Source organism: Alosa sapidissima, chromosome 3, assembly GCF_018492685.1.
Source record: "Alosa sapidissima isolate fAloSap1 chromosome 3, fAloSap1.pri, whole genome shotgun sequence".
Taxonomy (NCBI): domain Eukaryota; kingdom Metazoa; phylum Chordata; class Actinopteri; order Clupeiformes; family Clupeidae; genus Alosa; species Alosa sapidissima.
In genome coordinates, this window is record NC_055959.1 from 3,925,062 (window position 1) to 3,944,931 (window position 19,870).

Here is a 19,870-nt window from a genome sequence, read left to right on the forward strand (position 1 = left end):
TGCATCGCCCCCCCCCCCCAATCTTCAAAACGATAACCATAAACGCAAGCAACGAAGCAGCATTGACACTGACTTTACTACATGAAATCTCTATATACGGCTCTGCCTGAAATTGCCCAGCACTGCCACCTGGTGGATATTTATTTCCTTTTTCTTCATTCACAATAAAGTGATACTGCAATAAACCGTCCATGCGCCTCACAGCCTATTCAATGACTGCCCACCTATCTTGAATAAATATTATGCGAATAGAAGAAATCAATCATGTGTGCAGCATTTCATTTGACAGACCCATTCATGCAGAAGTCCTTTAAGTACTTGGCAAGCGGGAACCCTACTGAGAGAAAAGCTAACTGCAACAAACAGGAGCGCGTATTACAAACTGTTTGTGAACGAATTGCTGTAGAACACCAGGCACAGCACAGAAATGTATGAACTGAAGCACTGTATGACAATAATCCGTCATGGACTACGGTGGCGATTGTGATGAAATCATGCACAAATAAATAAATGCAAATAACAATAAGAAAAAACAAAACAGGACACAATTTAAATTTGAAAATGTGCTTTACATATATGAATATCTATAAACATTTTAACACTTTATGTATGTAAATGTGGATTATATACAAATGGCTGCAAACTAGGAAGGCACCTGGACACAGAGACAGTTTTGCATTGAAAATGTAAACCACCTGGCTCAAAGAGGACAAATCAAATCCAACAACTTCAGACTTCATCAACACATCCCTCTTTAAAACATCCTGAAGTAAAACAGCTCTCTAACTTAATCTTATTTATTTATGTGGAATAAAATGCTAGTAAGACAATAGTGGTGTTGTGATCGCTAAAATATATTATTTCTTAATTAAATATGATAGTCCTAACCTTGCATTTTTAATGTCTGTACTGGTCTTGTTCTTCTCGATATCGCATCAGCTGGTTGCAGACAAACCTCTGTAGGCTGGCGTGCAAGTGTTGTGTAGAACTGTGTGAGCATCACATCCAATATCTAATTGTATTGATCACTATATCTGTGCCATAAAGATACTAACAAAAACGTAATAAATTATCTTTTTATGCCTCATAAAAAAAAAAAATTACTGTTTAGTACTGGACACGGCAGACTGTCAGTCGCTGAACATCACTTTGCTGTCTCCAGAGAAGAATGAGGCTATGGCTGAGACGTGACATTCGGCATGGCGGTATGTGTGTTTTTGTACTGTATGTGTGTGTGTGTGTGTGTGTGTGTGTGTGTGTGTGTGTGTGTGTGTGTGTGTGAGAGAGAGAGAGAGAGAGAGGGAGGTGTCCTATCTCAGGAGAAAGGAGAAGTCCCCAAAAAATAGGTCTTTGGCCCCGCCAATGCCTTGCATCACAATAGGACTGAACAAAACTATGTGTGTACACATACTCTCACACACCTGTACAAATGCACAAAAAAGGCATAAGTGGTGTTGGAACCACATCTCACCTCATGCCACATGGGTGCACACATCCTTACACAGCTGCTTTACTAGGCCTAAGTGTTTAGATTGGAATGAGCAAGCCAAAGTTGTGTGTGGTTGCTAATGTGTTAAGAAGCCCACACACCCAACATAGTCCCTGCATCGTCACAAAAAGACAGGGGGGGGTCGCCTTTGCCCCATCACAAGAGTGAACTTGTGGATTCCACCCCTCCAAGACTGTGTTATAATGTGTCCCAACCTCTTGGTGTGGTACCTGAGTATCCCGCCCCGCACGTCAGGTTATCCTCTCACAGAAATAAAAACAAAAAAAACGAACATGACCACAGAAAGAGAGAAAGCGAGAGCCATGACAAGAGACAAATGAGCACAAAGCTCACGGCTGTCCGGTGCACCCATGCAAATGGAGCTCCGCATTCGGCTGTGGCGGTGACGGCACATTCATCATCCCGTCAGGCGCGGGCAGCCTCAATACCTCACTCGCCCCCCCCCCCCCACCACCCCCGGCCTGCTGACCAGGAGCTCAAGTCGGAATGAGGACGCCCAGGAAGCGGAGTGTGTTCGCTGTGCCCTCGTCTTTGGTCCATTACACCACAGCCTGGTCCCACTGAGAGGTCCGGAAAGCAATGCAGTGCTTGGTTGGTAAGGAGCTGCGATTTTGGTACTGTAAGAGTCTCATGTGGCGTGGCGTGGTGGAGAGGTGCTATGAGGGGAGATGGAGGAGCTGGGGGGGGGGGGGGGGGTGGGCAGCACATTGCTGCAGCCCGTCTGTCTGTCTGTCGGGGACGTCAGAGGTCACTTGTTGAGGGTGATGCTGACGTAGGAGGTGGGGATGTAGCCCTCGTCCCCGTTGGAGCGACGCACGCGGGTCCAGCCGTCTCCTTTGTCCTCCTCCACCACGGACAGCACCTCGCCCTCCTGCATGGCAATGGTGCCCTCGCTGGAACCTGCAGGTTGGACAATCAAGAGGTCAAACACAGAAGATGACATAATTAGCCATTTCAATCTTTGATGCATCCATCTAAATGAGATATTTGCTTAAAGCAACACACCAACTTTGAGGCACCCACTTCCAGTGAATTACGCTAAGCTAGGCTAACAATGTCAGACTGAGTTATTGTTATTGCATGCACAGAGAAGATAAGGGGACGTATCCGCTCATCTAACTCTGGTGCAGACGGCAAATAAACTGATTTTTCAGAGAGCTGGCGTGTTCCTTTAAGGCATACCTTGACAGAAACGGATCGGGAGATTTCGGTGTGTACCTGGGAAGTTATAGAGCGCTGTGCACTGGCCAATGGGAGCGGCTAACTCCTCCTCCTCAAAGTCGTCATCAAACTCGGCGTAGATGGCATGCGAGGGGTCTGGGGTGCCCTCATCCGAGTGCGCTCCGTCTGGGCTATAATGATAGACACTAATTCTAGACCCATACCTACTGCTATTTCTACTGCAAACACGACACATACGCCATCCATCCACAAATGTTATTACAGCAGATGGCATAATTAAACTCAATTTCATTTTATATATACATCCATTACATATGAATATATGTCTCGGGGTACTTTGAACTTCATCCCCCAAAAAGCAAGCACTAAGACAAATTGGGCTTAAACAAAAAACCTCCCCTGCAGGAAGAACCCTTGAGCAGGAGGGGGCGCTAACTAAAGCAAGTCATCCATATTTAAATATACATGGCATGGGGTCATAAAAAATAATCCATGAAGATGACAACCTACCTGTTCTTGTAGCTCAACTGCTAGTTCAAGGTGCTAACAATACAGCAAGGTTGTGGGCTAGACACCCAGAGGAAACATGCACTGATAAAATGGGTGTCTGTATCTGTTGTGTAAAGCCCTTTGCATTTGCATTCAAGACCAACCTGTATGTATCATGGGCTCCATTATTGTTGAAGGATTGCGATGAGTAGCGCAGCGTGTCCCCTCGACCTCCTGCCTCCGTGAGCCAATTCTGCCAGACGACAACAGACAGATTGATGGGATTGAGCGCCGCAGCGCTAATACTGATTCTCAATTAATCCCTGAAAGCCTGTGCCACTGCAGTGACCGCAAGCTACCACCAGGGGGCGACCCGCACCTCATACTTGCTGAGCTCTCCCCGCAGCCTCTCCATGTTCTGGGTTGTCTGGTTGATCTGAGGGGCCAGGCTGGCTGGGTCGCCCATCTGAGGGTTCTTCTCGTAAACGTCCTTCATCTTACCCAGGGCCTCACTGCACAAGAGAAAGAAAGAGAAGATATGGGGGGAGTGAGAGAGGAAGGGACAAAGAAATATATAGGGAGAAGGGAGAGCAAGAGAGGGAGGGAGAGAGAGAGAAGAGAGAGAAGTGAAAAGGGGAGGGAGAGCAAAAATAGGAAGGGAAGGGGAGAGGAAGAGAGGAAACAGGAGGGATAGAGAGAGAAATAGAGGAAGAGGAGGAGGAGGAAGAGGAGGGGAGACGTGGTTACGGTCTAGGCCTACTGAACTGCATTCCCTGGTGACCTGAGCGGCTCAGTAAACAAAGCTGACTAAAGCCCTGTGACCTCAGGGGAGAGGAGCTGAGGGCTACGTCGGGCTGCACTGTGATGCACGCCACTGCCACAGACGACACGCCAGGGAGTTGCCACGGAAATGGTTGCCGTGGGGGGCAGCGGCACTCACCTTTGATCCACCTCCTTCTGCAGCTCCTTGCCCAGCTCCTCGATCTTCTGCTGCAGCCGCTTACGCCGCTGCTCAGGGGGCAGGTGGCCAAAGTCCTCTGTGGCTGTAGGCTGGAGAGGAGGAGGACGCATGGGAGGGCTAATCAGTCCACACCATACATGAACACACACACACACACACACTTCCTCCAAGGATCCCTCAACCATTAAACAAAGGTAATGAGACACACACACACTTTCTCCAAGGACCCCTCAACCATTAAACAAAGGTAATGAGACACACACACACACACACACACACACACTTTTAATGATTAACTACTGTAAAAATTAGATCGATTTGGTTAGCTAGTGTACTAATAAAAGACCAAATTGTATCTTATCTCCGGTGTGTGTTACTCTGTGAAGTTATAAATAAAAGAGATATATATTTTATGCTGAGCCAAGACCAGAACAGCTTCCTATTCACCACCAGACACCTCCCGTGCACCGTCACACACCCTTAGAGCCACCCTGCGTGTAGGCCTAACTCTTAGATCAGCGGGATTCCTCCTGGCAGCTGGCTCTGAGATTAAGAACTCAGGGTAAATCTGTCAGAACCTGCCTTTGATGGAACCATTTTTGTTTTGTTTTAAATAGCCAGGGATAGTTTTGTGCTGCCGAAGATAGATCTTCCTTATAATGGCCACCTCCTCAACACACTTTTCCAATCCATGTATGGGCCAATGGGGGTTTGCGTGCACAGCAGCGCTACAAGAAGCTGCCACTTGTCTCTTTTGGTGATGTAGGGGCCCTGGCCCCTCCTGTCCTGTCTGTCCAACAGTGATGGAGAGGTGGTCATTTAAGCCTCAGACGTTCCCACGCAACAAAGTGCAAAAGGCTGCCACCCTAAACACACCCCTACACCACAACTGAAGAGTTTTTCTTGTTGTTTTTTATTTTTACAGTGATTCTCTCAGGGGTATACCTCTGGGGAGAGCAGACACACAAACAAGGCAAAAGATGGTCCGTTAAACGTAGTCAATGACATTAGCTCATTATGTTCTCACTCAGAAGGGGGGTTTAGTGACAGTGTGCTCGCAGCAGGGTTGAAGTCCATGCACATGGGTGTGATGTTTACAGTGTGATGAGAGAAGAGATGACAAAAACAAAACAAAAAAAGGTACTGTGACCTTTTTTTAGGCCATGCTCGTCTGGTCAGACCCATCCTCTGCTTTGGCTGAATGCCCAAACTCTAGTTGTAGCACCACACACGTTGGCACAGGTTGGCACCGACGCCAGGCCTATGCCTTGGGATTTTTCTGGAGGGGAGGGTGGAGCAAGGGGGACTCACCGTTCTCCTGAGGGTCCGGAAGGACGAGATTCGGGGTTTGACAGTCTTATTGATCTCCTTCAAACAGTACGACAGGGGGTCCCGGCCGAACTTGGGGGAGGGGGGTCCGTTAGCAGGCGAGGGGGCATGGGGGGGGGAGAAAGGCGTGAGTGGTGATGAGAACTGGGTTTTGGAGGAGAGGGATGAGGAAGGGAGGGAAGGGGGGGGGGGGGGTTGGAGGGGAAAATCAGAGGGCAAGACCAGGCAGAGACCCACATGAACGAGGATGAAGGGATTTGGCGATGAGAGAGAGGGAGAGAGAACAAAAGGAGGTCAAGGGGGGGTAAGGGACAAAAAAAACAAAAAACACAAAGAAAAAAAAAAGCACACAAAAGACACACAAACAAATGACAAGGGAAAGAAAGAGACACCGTCAACACCTTAAAACGCACATCAAAGGAGGGCGGCGAGGAGGACAACAGTGGACCACCCTCAGCAGAAGCCCCAAACAAACACTGCAAAGCACTGAAGCCCCACCACCACAGTCACAATCACAGTCACAATCACAAACCCCAACACCAGCCAATGGGACACAAGCCAAGAACGGAAAGCAAAGCAGGGGTTCACTTTCAAAGGTAGCCGTCTTAGTTTTTCAAAAACAATAAATACATAAAATGACTGCTGTTTAGACGAAAGCAACTGCATTTGGTCTCAAGCGAGACCTGCAATTTGACATGAAGGGTTCACCAGCGGACAATTTTCAGATTTGGCCGTACCTCCATGAAACCCCACTTTGCCCTCTAATCATGCAATTTTATGGCCTGCCTTCCAGCAGAGAAAAAAAATAACTGCTCTGAACTGCGTAAAAAAATGATCTGCAATAGCATGGAGTGATGACATGTGATGGATACTAAATCAGATTAGTTCAGGTCCCGAAAGGGCCGTGAACAGAAGGGAAAAAATTACAATAAATACAATTTAAAAAGCCATGGACCTCCCAACTAAGACGTTTCATAATGGACAAGCTGAATCCAAAACTGCCCAGAGACGAGTGTGTAAGATGACAAACAGAAACTGTGAGAAAACTCACTCCCTGTAATTGGTTTCTAAAGAATCCAAAGCAAAGAATAATGTGTTTTGATTTGGCTTTTTTACGACCGCACACAAAGGGGTGAAATAAATTCTCATCCTCAGTCAGCGATGCGGAACTATTCTTTTACTGGTCACTAAGGTAAAATGAAACGGGGGGAAAAGAAAAGAAAACCCTCACTGCACCACAAACTACATCCTCTCAACTCCCCCAGAGGAGCCGCGCCATTATGGAGCCTACACTCTCCTCGGCCCTAAAAGATTGCTAAGTGCTATTTGTTTTAGTAAGTAGGAGTGAATGATGTGTCTATGGCTGAAAGAGTGTGGGAGATGTTTCTGGAATCAGCTATCTGGTGGCAAAAAGAGAGAGGAGTGGAGGGTGGAGGCAGGGGGCAGAGGGAGTAAAAGACCTGTGGTGTGTTTGTTTACATACTCAGACTAGTAGAGCGGGGGGCTAATCGCTAAAGGCTAACAAAATGGCTGCTACAAAATGGATGACCAATGATGCAGAGCAGTGCTTCACACAGACAAGGACACTAGAGGTGGAATAATTGGAGATGAAGAGAAAGAAGGAGACAACAGTGGACAATATGGGAGACAAACATGCAGAGGAGGATAAGAGGTGGGTGGGGGTGGTGGTGAGTGGAAGGTTTTTTTTTTTTTTTTTAATGGGATGAGGTGCATGCTGGGAAGGGGAAACCAGAGGGCAGCGAGGAGGTAGGGGTGCAGTGTGGTTAGTCTGAGCCCACGATCATACTTCAGGTTCAGCCCCGTTTGGCTGGCTCTGGACTCACTCAGGAGTGCCCACACAGGCTGGTTCCGAATGACCTGGGCCACCCCCCCTTTAAAAGGGACAACAGAGCAGACAAGGGGGAACCCATGATGGACCGTTTCACTTCACTTTTCGATAGAATGCCACAATAGCCAACTAATGACACATACAGTGAGGTTATTTATTGTTGTTGTTCTTATTTGTTGTTTACATCCGATTTAGCAATGTATTCGGTGCAACATACTGTAGCGTCCAAATGCCACTCCCAGCAGTTTTGTCCCCCCGGTAGATGACATTTCACAAAGGTATCATTGTGATGCGCTCGAGAAAGACAGATTCTGTTCAGCATAAAGGCAGCAGTGTGTGTTGCCTGATGCCCGTGGCAGAGGAGTCAGTGTTTGTGCCCTGTGTCCATAAAAGCATACACAGCAGAATAATGCTAAACCATGGTCACACGCTGCAGAGGGGAGGGGCGAGGGGGGGGGGGGGGGTTTGGGCTGCTCCACTCTCAGCCAGAAAGACAGCCATGCAAAGACGGGTTCTAGAAAGATACAGTCTGTGTGTGTGTGTACACATGGTGTGTGTGTGTGTGTGTGTGTGTGTGTGTGTGTGTGTGTGCATACGCACATGTGAGAGTGAGGGAGAGAGAGAGGGAATGTCATGCATATACTCTTCTGGGTAGGTGAAAAGTCAGGGGTGGGCAGGAGGAGCATGTGTGAGACCACAGCATCTGGGCAGAGTCCATTCTGAAGACTTCCGAACCTGAGAGATGTCAACTAATCAGACACACCTCCACTTCCTGCTCTCCAAGCCTCAACGCCCCCCCCCCTCCCTCCCTCCCTCCCTCCTTTCTTTCCTCTCGGTATGTCACACAGCAGCTCAGCCCTCTGGCTTGGCCTACCTCGCTCACAATGAACTACTTTCTTGCCGATATCCACTTTGGACCATCTGGTAGACAAAATTTCAAAACCCTTAATCTAATTAGCCCCGGTGAATAAATAAAGCCCCTGTTGCCCACAGTACTGCCTGTTGGCAGGGACACTGCAGGACAGTGACCTTTTGGCTTGTTCAAAACACATTCAGCACACTACACATACACACACAGCAAGAGAGATATGCACTTAACATTAGGCCTGAGACTACTACACGCCAGCGACATCCTGTATGTGAAGCATCACGTCAGTCACATGCTGGCCTACCTTGCTCTTCTTGCTGAACAGCCAGAAGGGCTTGCTTTTGTTTTTGCCCAGCAGGTCTAAGGGGCCTTTCGGCGTCCCCAGGCTGCTCTCCGACGAGGTGCGGTTGATGCCCTGGCTGTAGTCCTCGAACTCCAGGTCACCCGGCCGCTCAAAGCCAGACTTGTGCTGTTCAATGACAGCCAGGGAGTCCTGTGTAGACGCGACAGCAAGGCACAATGTTTAACAAATCCTGGTGCTGAAGCTTCATACATCTACTTCTAAAGTAGTGATTTAAAAGGTATACTATGCAAGATTTTCACCTTAATATAACCCTTATGAACCCAATTTGATGGTAAACAAACTTGTAGTAGGGGAATCGTTCACCAAGCATAGCCATACAGCATAGCCGTAGTGAGTCGCTAACGAGAGGACCAGCCATGAAACTTCAACAATAGTCGACCAGAAGACATCTCGCGAGAATCATGAAACATGACCTTGTCAGTAGATATAGCTCTTTGAAGATTGTCTGTTCTTAATCCTTAACCTCCACAACAAAAGCATTTTCATTGTGTACAGGGGGAACAAGCCACGAGAAGTAGTCTATTTACAACGGCAGAGTAAAATATAAATATATCGTGACTCTAGGGAGAGCTGTACAGTCGCCAAAAATACCTGAAACTGCATAGTATACCTTTAAACGCAATTTGAGACTACAGTCTCAAATTGCAACCTGTAGGGGTTGCAATGGTATGACATCTGACGGCCACTTCACATCCATTCAGTAGCATTCTTTTCAATATCAGTATTAAATGTGTAGTCAGGCATTGCGCAGGAAGTCACATTTGTTTGTGTTTATGTTTATATTTACATTTATTAGCAGACGCAAACTTCATATTTTAACCAAGGACCAAACAAGACACGCTAGAGAGGTAGGTCACCCCTACTTTCAGTATTCCCAGAGAAATTCCACGCAGGGTTTCATTTTTGTTTAGGGACAGGCTGCCCCCACTTTGTTTGTTTCCGGTTTTCGGAGCCAGGGCTGCCTACAGACACCGGGCTTTTTACAATGTAATCATGGAATGGGCAGCTAACGGTTGTATGAGGAGATGATTGCGTAATGTGACAAAAAATGTTATGGGCTTGAAATCACGTAAAATCCCTGACCTCACCTTTAAACAACATAACTATGGACTTTTTCACTCCACGGTGTGCTACAACACCGGTACTACACCACTGTAACCCTATTTGGAATGCACTCACATTGCGTTCGTTCACATTGTTGCCCGCCCTGGTGATGCCATCCAGGCACTTCCCGATAATGGGCATCACGTGTTTCTCTGTGTCGGAAAACAGGACATAGCCCTGTGCCAGCCTTCGTATGCGTTTCTCGTCCATGTCCTGCAGTTTCTGTGATGGCGACACACAACAAAAGAAGTCACCAGTCTATATTTAGAGCCTTTGATTGGTAATGACAGAGAACAGAACGTGATGGCCTTTGGTCTTGGGATACAGTTCTGTCGCGCTGAAAGATCACCTATTACAGTATCTCACCATCTTGGAACAAACAGAAAGATAAAACCAGTCCTTGGGACCCACTCAGGCAAGAGAAAGAAGAGAGCTGAGATAAGGGGTGTCAGGTTCCTGCATGCCAACAGTGGTATGTACTGTGGCTAGCTGGGGGAGGCAGGGCCTTACGTTGAAAATGAGGGGCATGTCGGTGAAGTAGAACTGGGACTGCTCCTTGTTGTATTTCTGCAGCTGGGCGGCGTAGTCGTTCTTGCACTCCTCTGCCACGTGTGAACGCATGTGTGCCTGCTGCTTGGCCTAAGCACAGCACCACCACCAACAACAACAAAAACAACACGTTTGAATGTTCAGTGTGCCACAACAGAGTCAAGGAATGGTAGATTTTGTTGATATTTATACTGATATAGGACAGATCGTGTGGGGCTGTGTACCTTCTCGACGTCGGCCTTTGTGGCGTTGATGTCTAGGTCTGTCTTCTCTGCATACTGGGCGGCCTTCTCCGCTTCCCTCCACTCCCTCTCGAAGCGTTTCTTACTCTGGCAAAGGCAGATGGTTCTAGTTCAATCAGCTAGCTAAATCTACACAAGACAAATTTCACTGCTACGCAATGCTGGGGGATGGGTGACATTTCCAGAGCAGTATTCTGAAACAGGCAAGCAAAAAACACTTCTTCAGATCCACCTTTCCTCTGAGAAATTATAAAGGCAAGAAACCTATATCCAGCTCTTTATTAAACAACCCTCAATATGGTCCATTACACATAATCCAGCCTTGATCTCCTTGTTTGCTTTAACTACATACATAGCACCTGCCCAAACACTGTTCATTAAAATAAAAATGTAAAAAAAATGTCAACAGCTTTACAAAGCTCCCTTCGATCAAAAACAACAAACAACAAAGCAGACATAAACAAACAGGGGCCCAGACAAAAGCTCCCCACTGTTTCCCAGTCATCGCTCACGCAACAAAGAGACACATCGGCACTGTGAAGACAGACTGAATTCACAACACACAGATTGAGCTCTCTGTTTTCACGCCGAATAGAGGATTGCTATATGGGGGCTGCTGGACACAAGAGAGTCATACATAGACAGACGGACACAGATACTGACTGACTGCCTGACTGACTGACTGACCCCCCCTCTCCAGTAAAACAACAGCCTCTTCAAAATCTGACCCCTTTATTCAGTGTTGCTGGAGTGGGCTCAAGGGTGACTTACACTGTCCAGCTGCTTGTAGGTGCTTTCCAGAGACTGCTGCGCTTTCTTGGCCTCAGAGAGATGCTGTGAGGTTCGAAAGACAAAAAACAAGAATGGGGGAGGGTGTAGGAATGGAGAAAAAACACACAAACACAGTGGGTATGAGAAAGAGGAAAAGATAGAGGGGGAGGGATGTATTTATATTTAAATAACAAAACAACAGCAAAACAACCCTGATAGTACATGAACACTGCACATTTCCCACTGCGTTGTGGATGTGTGTACACGGAGACTTGATGTTCGACATGGGACCACATACCAGTGGGAATCGGCTAAGGAATTCTGCTTGGGAGTGTGACACAACAATAACATGACACCCCCCCACGAGACGCTAACGTGTCCTTAAAGACACCACAGACAGAATTCTCTTCCTCTCCTCCTCCTCAGCCATAATTCCCTTTCTTTCACCCTTCTACTCTCGTGTGTGAGTGTGTGTGTGTGTGTCTGTCTGTCTGTCTGTCTCTGTCTGTATCTGTATATACACTATATGTATTTATCTACCTCTTCCTTCATCTGTCTCTTTCTCTCTCCCCCTCTCTCCTTCTCTCACTCCCTCTCTCCTTCTCTCACTCTCTCTCTTTCTCACCGTCTTGCGTTCCTGCTTGAGCTCTTGCAGGTACTTGGTGAGCTCGATGCAGATGTTCATCATCATGTTCTCTGCAATCAGCTCTCTCTGGCCAGCGTAGTCATTCATCTCGTTCAGGACATCCAGGAAGGACTGGTGGTTTGTAAACCTGCAGGGTAGGGCAGACGGAGGGTGTGTGTTAGTGTTAATTTCGTCAGACGAGACGAGAGGAAATATGTTCGTCAACGACATTTTTTTTCATGACTAAGACGAGACGATGACGATGACGAGACGTCAGTAATGTCCTGAAACACTGACTAAGACTATCTTAAGATGCATTATTGTTGACGAAAAAAGACGAGACTAAAATGTTTTGCATGAAATAAAAACTAAGATAAACTCTCCCTTCATGTTCGTCTACAAAATGAGAAGACAGAATATCTAGCTGTTACGTTTTCAAAATATTCCGAATGAGTTCATACGCAACAGCTTTCCTGTAGGCTAGTCTACGTGCTGCTGCTGCAACCCTGTGGCTGCAACACGAAACTACATGGAACAAGAACACTGGAGATTTCTGCCAGAGTTAGCAAGCTAACTACCTAAGCTGTATGCCACAATACTACATACCCAGAAGTTGACGCTTCTCTCATACAAATTAACATCCCCCAGAATGTCCATACGAAAATGTTCAGCATGTAATGTCAACTATTCATCTAGTTAGACTGATGATGCAAAGTTTGCTAGCAAGTAAGCTAATATAGAAAGTTCGCTAGCAAGTTAGCTATGGCTAAGATGGAGAGTCTGTTTGGGGAATGTGTTGTGTTTGGGCGCATATCGCCATCTAGCGAGGCGGAGTAAAACATTAATAGTTTGGCCTACGACAGTGTTTCTCAAACTATTTCAGTTTCAGGACCACTTAACTAACCCTAGCTAAAAAAAAAAAAAAAAAAGATTAGACCTACTTCAACAGTAGCCTATAATTAGTCTATAGGCCTACTCACTGAACCACCTTGCTTATTGTCTTTGCACTTTGCTTATTGTGTCAGAGGATTCATTCTGTATGATTTAAACTGGCATATCTTACATAGACAGTGTTGCAGAACTGTTTGGATTTAACTACAAGTTATTTGGCAAACAACTCATCTATATTATATTTTACCACGTCTGCTCGCGGACCACTTGGGATAGCTTGCGGACCACCAGTGATCCCCGGACCACACTTTGAGAAACACTGGTCTACGAATATGACAGTGGTCCAGTCAAATCTTTTACTGTCTATTGTCAAATCCCAGCCGAGCTATAACTGTAGCTCGACTTACCTGTGCATGTAAACATACTGACTGACAAAAAATCAGAATGAGTAATTATAACAGACGAGTAGCCCTGTGGACACACAATATTGTTGGAAAATTGAGATGTGTGAAACACTATTTGACTCAAATGGTAATCAGAAATAATTTGTTATAAAATGTGTTGACTAAAACTGACTAAGACTAAGATACCTTTAGTTTTCTTTTGACAAAAACTAGACTAAAATGACGAGACTTTTAGTCGACTAAAACTTGACTAACAAAAATGATATTTGAATGACTAAATATGACAAAGACTAAAAAGGACATTTCGTCACAAGACTAAGACTATGACTAAATTAAAAATAGGTGACAAAATTAACACTAGTGTGTGTGTGTGTGTGTGTGTGTGTGTGTGTGCAACATCAGAGTGTAACAAGAACCCGGAGATCTACCCTTACTCAGAACACACAAGTGAGGGACTATAAAAGGTTATAAAGCCTCCTGGCCTTAAGGACAGAGAACCAAGCACCAATCAGGACTCAGCAGGAAGTCATTTCCATCCCCAGTTTCCTTATTCCTGCTGCCCAGGGGCAATGAAATTGGCCTCATTTGCATCACACTGCCGGTTGGATGAGACCATTGTACGACAGGGCCCCAGGTCTGCTCGTGGCAACAGTGTGACTTATGGTCAGGGTGGCTCCCGTGATGCTCTACTCATGCTGCTGATGACTCACTGGGGTCTCTCTGCAGCTTAAAGGTGCAGTCCTCAATTCTGGCCCAAAGGTTGTTGACATTCCGCTCAACAGCCAATCAAATCACAACTCCAATCCAAGCTCTGGAACCAATGTTATTGATTGGCTGGACAGTGTATAGGTTGATCTGAGCCACTCTGTTTTTGTTTTGTTTTATTTATATTATAAATGATTATGTTGAATTTATATTCAACAAGGACTATACCTTTAACTATTGGCTGAAAGTGAATTGAGGTCTCCTCTGAAGGATAGCCTGAAATCTAGAAAGATTTATGATCTGGCTATGAAAATAGCCCAACTCAAGGTACGTCACCAAGCATGCATTTGAAAATATCATTGCATGCAATTGGATAACACTACGACTAATGTTTACTGACTGATTCTGGACTTCGACGCAATTGGATAACACTACGACCAATGTTTACTAACTGATTCCAGACTTCCGACGTTGCAGTGCGATTGCCATCTGTTAAGCTCGCCTCTGGCCCGCCTATATCAGATACACCGATGTGATTGGTGCAGCTTGGCTCCATGGGCATGGGTAATGAGCATCATTACTGATTGCCAGAGTGACTCGCAGAGCAAATTCAAATTGTGCTCTTGCGAGAACTCCATGGTATCTGAAGGAGTCCAGGCACCAGAAGAGAGCGAGGGAGCTTCAAGTGACTCACCTGCATTCCTGTTCCTCCTTGCTACCTCTTTTGGGGCTGTATTTCTTTGTCAGGTTCCTGTGGGAAACACAAACACAAAGCTCATTTTTTAATTATACCAAGAGAGGGAGAGGTTACATGCAATAACACAGAAGAGGAAGCAGCTCGCGACAGACTTTCACTGTTAGGATGACATAACTGACTTGCATTTATTGCTGTCTACAAAACAGTACAAGTTATCTCCGGTCAGGGCTAACAAGTTTCCTTCTATGATCAGTGCAATCACTGCTAACTTCCAGGAGTAGTCTGAGGAAGGAAAGAGCCCACAATTGGAGGTAGAGCAGTTCCCATTACACTACAGAGCCAAAATCCTTCATATTTCAGGGGATTTTGTACAGGCAGAATAAGTAGATTTGTGCATGGATTCAATGATAATTAAGGACCTGGTTACCACATGCCACATCAAATACAGAAACTCAAGGCTGTTTCCAAATACAGGGATAAATACGTAGGACTATGGTTAGTTGCATGGTTTCAGGTACAAATGAACGCAAGTCCAGCCTAAGGAATGTTAAGGTATCTTATTCCTAGTATTTTTTAAGAGCTCTGGCTTTTCCCGCTCCTCAAAATTTTTGCTCTCCTTTTCTATCCCTCCACTTCCTCTCAGTCATATGTCTGTCTGCTTCCACTTCCCCTCCTCCTAGACACAGCGAGACAGATGAACCTTCATGCAAAGGAGGTGGAAAGAACCAGAGCAAGAACAGGTTGAGGGCAGGAGTGAAAGTAGGAGAGAGAGAAAGAGATGTGTGTGTGTGTGTGTGTGTGTGTGTGTGTGTGTGTGTGTGTGTGTGTGTGTGTGTGTGTGTGAGAGAGAGAGATATATGTGTGTGTGTGTGTGTGTGTGTGTGAGAGAGAGAGAGAGATATGTGTGTGTGTGTGTGTGTGTGAGAATGAGAGCACTGTCTCCAAGACTGCCTGGGCAGCGGCCAGGGAAGAAGCTCAGGGGAACAGACAAGTTCAGTTCTGCCCCAAACCAGTCATGAGACCCAACATATATTTCACAACTCACCACACTGCAGCACAAGCACACCCCAGATACTGCCTCAATAAACACACACACACACACACACAGAAACAAACAATGCTGGCACACACACACACTCTTGACAAACACAGAAAACACACTGCTGACATAAATTCAAACAAACTGACAAACTCAGAAAAAAACAATGCAAGAACACACACTCTACTGCTGAGACACAGACACAGACAGACAGACACACACACACAGAGAACACACAGAACACAGAGAGAGAGAGAGACAGAGAGAGAGAGAACTGAATGTACAAGCATCAAGGGACACAGGCAGGCCTACCTCAACTGCTTGGCATAGTTTTGCTCAATCTCTGTCCGTTCCTTGACAAACTTCACATACTTCTCCACCAGATCCAGCCCCGACTGTGTGTGCTTGTCAATGATGTCATACTGGTCCTGTGGAAGAGACCAAAGCAAGATTAAATATGGACATAAAACAGGAGGACAGCGTAAAAATATGGACCGAACACAGGGGGAGACGTTCCATTAGGACATTGCTGGACTGACTAACACGTTGGGGATCCAAATGTGTTGACATTTGGATCATGCTTCTGTGGCCGCCGCGGATTCTCACTACGTCTGCCCACACACTGGGCATTCCACGGATGCCTTGCATGCTCATATAACCCTTGACCCCAGCTGCATGATCTGTGGGAAGGCTGCCCCGCCACTGTAAATCATGCTGTGCTCCGATACAGTTAAAGGAAAGGGATGGAGTCCCCGAAGCACCACCACCACAGCCCTCAGACAGGAAGCAGGAAGTGCAGTTCCATCCCATTTCCTGCCATGATGTTTCTGCGCAAACACTTGATGGATGAAAAAACGGCTCATAATGTCAATGCCATTGACAACCCCTGTTGCATTCATAGCTCAGAATCCACTTCACAGAATTACAGAGGGTGCTTTTTATTTGCATGTTAAGTACAAACACAGGGCCCAGAGTGTGCTCGGCATAAAGAGGCACACTTTCCCAGCAGCCTCGGAGGCCCGTGTTGGTTGTCCTGCTCATTCTGGTCCTTCTTTGGCTGTGTGATCTTTTCAACCCACCACATGCCTCAAGCATAGGCATGCCGCCAGGTGAAGAATGATATCTAGCTCGCTCGGCAGCCCCACAGCACAGCACAGCACAGCACACACCTTCCTCCTCGCCGCAGTAATAGGCTTTACTGTAGCAGGCTAGGGGGAGGGGAGAGGGGAACCTCAGCGGTGGATTCCTAACAAGCTGAGCCACGTCCCTGACCGACCGCTCCTGCTCTGCTCTCTCAACAACACCCAACCACCACAAATCACTCACCTGCAGCAGTTCTATCCAGCTCTTTTTGAAAGAGTGCGGAGGCTGTTATTTCAACCCCGCCAGTGCCACTTCTGCAGCCCTCTACATGGCCTAAGGGTGGAGAGATTCAACCAAGGAGCAAGAGCAGTTTTACCACTCCGTTTTGAAGGGCAATGAAAGTATCTATTTAAAGCAAACTTGACGATCACACCAGGAGCAGTCTACAAAGCCTACAGGGCCTAGAGGGGGAGAGTGTTTAGCACAGTGGCTTGTTATGAAGACCGACGGCAGGGCAAAGAGATGAGAGGGGAGTGTTTGAGAATGCCTTCATGAAGCGAGCTATATTATTTGCTAATCTCATTCTGTAAACAACAACATAAACAATTAATGGAGGTTTGTCACTCAGTCACATACCCGTAGATTGCAGGGTTGTAACTCTTCACTTAATCACAATAGCCACCACAGTGTTAGAACTGACCCCAGTGTGGGAAACCAGGCCTAATTTGACGTGCAGGACACAACGGATTGTTTGATTTGAAACGGTAAGCTTTATATAGACTAGGATATTTACAGTGTTTACTGCACTTCATCTCCCCTCTCTCACTCTTCAGTGGGACTATGTAGAGATGGGCCAAACTCACTCACATGGACACACACACACACACAAAGTGTGAATAGAAAATTAGTTATGGGGGCCTTGTCATGAACATAAAGACTTAATAAGGAGCCTGCTGCAGTACATTTTTCTAAGTCATGTACAACACACACTTCCAGAGAGAGAGAGAGAGAGAGAGAGAGAGAGAGAGAGAGAGAGAGAGAGAGAGAGAGAGATGCAAAAGGCCTGGACATTCACAGAACAACAGGCACACTTAACACTGGAGACTCCAAAAATAGACACTGGATTAACCATAAGGGAGGGAACATATGCCATAGCAAAGGCTTGTCCGTGTCACTTAACAACAATACTAAACCCTACCTGAGCCAAAGTTTGAAAAAGCCGCAAAGACACGATAAGCATGTGGACTCTCATCTCTTCCATTGAGGGTTAGAGTTTATCTTCACTGAATGACAGAGTGCCTGGATATATTTAGGGACATGAACTACATGTTGTTGTGGCTTCATTAAATTAGGGCAAAACTAATTAGGTTGACGTTCCAACTCTGAAGATGGAAAGGGGACAGAGGAAAGGGGCCCAGGGGGCGCTGCGGAATGAGGTCAGGACCTAGCCACCCTTTTCCCCCCTCTGATGCTCCACGAGCTACAGCACACTGCGCGTGAGTGCTAGGACAGTAAGGCTCAAAGGGGAGGGGGTCTTGTAAGGCAGCTTGCTGACAATCTGAAACCGATGGGCTGTCGGTTTCTTTATTTTTTCCAAGCTTTGTTTTAGTTTATGGAGGGCTCCAACTTTTTATCCACCTAAACCCTCTCGACAGGATGAATATGTCACAAAAACCGGATACTTATCGCTTCACCGACACTTACGAGCTTTTATTTAGAATGTACAAGGCAAACTTGGGAAAAAATGTCCTGTCCTTGACATAAATTCGTGTCAGCGCCAGCCCTCAGCAGTGAGGTGGTGTGGGAGTCAGGCGAGATTGCCCTATTTCTAAATATTTCCCAGCTCCAGTGTGGTAGCAAAGGAATGCCCAGTGATATTGCATGACGGTTAGTTCTTCCTTACACAAGAAAAACGGCAAAGATCGCCAAAGTAGTAACGTTATCACAATTTGCCCAGGATTTTAAAACTCGGAGCCAATATCCAATTGTGCTGCAAAGTAGGCTAGGTTAGCGGCTAACTTAGATGAATGCTGTTTGTTGGTTAACGTCACAGCTGGATATCATTCCATCAAAACAACTTCATGCAAACTTCTTAACGTTAGTCACTCCCTGCATAACTAAATTAACTACTAACTGTTTGGTGTAACTTCCTAACATTACTCTCTTCTAAAAAAAAATCTCAGATGTTAAGCTAACATTGTGCAGCACGGGGGATGTTTGATGCAAGTTTGCAGTTCACGTTAGTGGGGGACTAACGTTAGAGGGAGCGAAGTTAACGTTCACGTTAAATTAACGGTGCCACAACGCTTCTTCAATGCCAAACATGACCAGGAGGAAGAATGGCGTAGCTTCTAGTCAAAGTAATGTCAATTTACTCGGAAGTTTTTATGACCGCTGACACGTCAAAAAAATATATAAACACCAGTGTCTCTTACGATTTGAACAGATTACACTATTTTGTTAATCGTTTATGACAATTCTACATTAACGTTACTTGCTAAATTATCAGCTAGCATAAGTTTGACGTTGACGTATGTTTGAACTAAATATATTCACTTTCGTGTATTCGTAAAACCAACTGCCGTTATGCCATCCACTTTACATCAATTTAATCTGGATTCATACTTTAAATCACCTATGTAGCTTAACGTTATCTGACCAACTCACCCAAAGATCTGTTCCCCAATCCATGTTCAGCCTGGTCTTCTTGTCAGTGTAACGTTGGCTATCCTTGTGTACAAAGAAGTTATCCCAAAACTCCACAGACGGTCACCCGCGTCATGGACAAAATCTTTTCATGTGTTCGAGATAAAATGACTGTTTGCACCACTGATTTGCACATTCAAAAAGCCTACAATTCAGTCTCAACCAAATGACCAATGATGCATTTATTCGGATTGCAAAATAGCCATGTAGAAAAACTACCGTTACCGTTAAATTTTCTGTGGCAAAGCGAAGAGAGAGGGATCAAGTAGCGCTCATATCCGCGTCACTCCCAAATCCTAATTCTTAAAGGAGCCGCTGGATTGAATTACGGGTGTAACGTTGAGTACCTTTGGAGTTGTTAGCAGGGGCGCCGCTAGAAATGTTGGGCCCTGTGATAGAGAATCATGCCGACACCCCCCCCCCCCCCCCCCCCCCAAACATTAAACATTTTTCTTGAAGAATCAACCAAAAATATAACAGCATGTATCTACTAGCTAGTGCC

The 19,870-nt window shown here is 45.9% G+C and overlaps 1 protein-coding gene across 3 annotated transcripts; it reads right to left on the reverse strand.

The window, feature by feature from the left end:
* Positions 1-548: 548 nt before the first annotated feature.
* On the reverse strand, positions 549-19,651 carry trip10a (thyroid hormone receptor interactor 10a). 3 transcript variants are annotated; one of them, XM_042085254.1, is made up of 15 exons: positions 19,330-19,651; positions 15,892-16,007; positions 14,538-14,594; positions 11,844-11,991; positions 11,219-11,281; positions 10,430-10,534; positions 10,167-10,295; positions 9,732-9,878; positions 8,493-8,681; positions 5,454-5,615; positions 4,122-4,231; positions 3,561-3,693; positions 3,346-3,434; positions 2,729-2,862; positions 549-2,410 (listed from the first exon to the last, which is right to left on the reverse strand). In XM_042085254.1, the coding sequence occupies exons 1-15, from the start codon at positions 19,351-19,353 to the stop codon at positions 2,259-2,261; spliced, it is 1,758 nt and encodes a 585-aa protein (XP_041941188.1). In that variant the 5' UTR covers positions 19,354-19,651; the 3' UTR covers positions 549-2,258. The 3 variants fall into 3 exon arrangements, with proteins under 3 accessions (XP_041941188.1, XP_041941190.1, XP_041941191.1); XM_042085256.1 differs by lacking the exon at positions 5,454-5,615 and adding an exon at positions 5,066-5,089 and having other exon boundaries at positions 19,330-19,650; XM_042085257.1 differs by lacking the exon at positions 5,454-5,615 and having other exon boundaries at positions 19,330-19,649.
* Positions 19,652-19,870: the final 219 nt, after the last annotated feature.

What these genes read in the sequence shown, in the direction of transcription:
- trip10a (XM_042085254.1), bottom strand. Translation starts at nt 19,353, where the DNA reads ATGGATTGGGGAACAGATCTTTGG. An exon ending in ATTGGGGAACAGATCTTTGG is followed by an intron (nt 16,008 to 19,329) that starts GTGAGTTGGTCA and finishes TCTCTTCCACAG; the next exon opens with GACCAGTATGACATCATTGA. An exon ending in CCTACAAGCAGCTGGACAGT is followed by an intron (nt 10,535 to 11,218) that starts GTAAGTCACCCT and finishes TGCCTTTGCCAG; the next exon opens with AGTAAGAAACGCTTCGAGAG.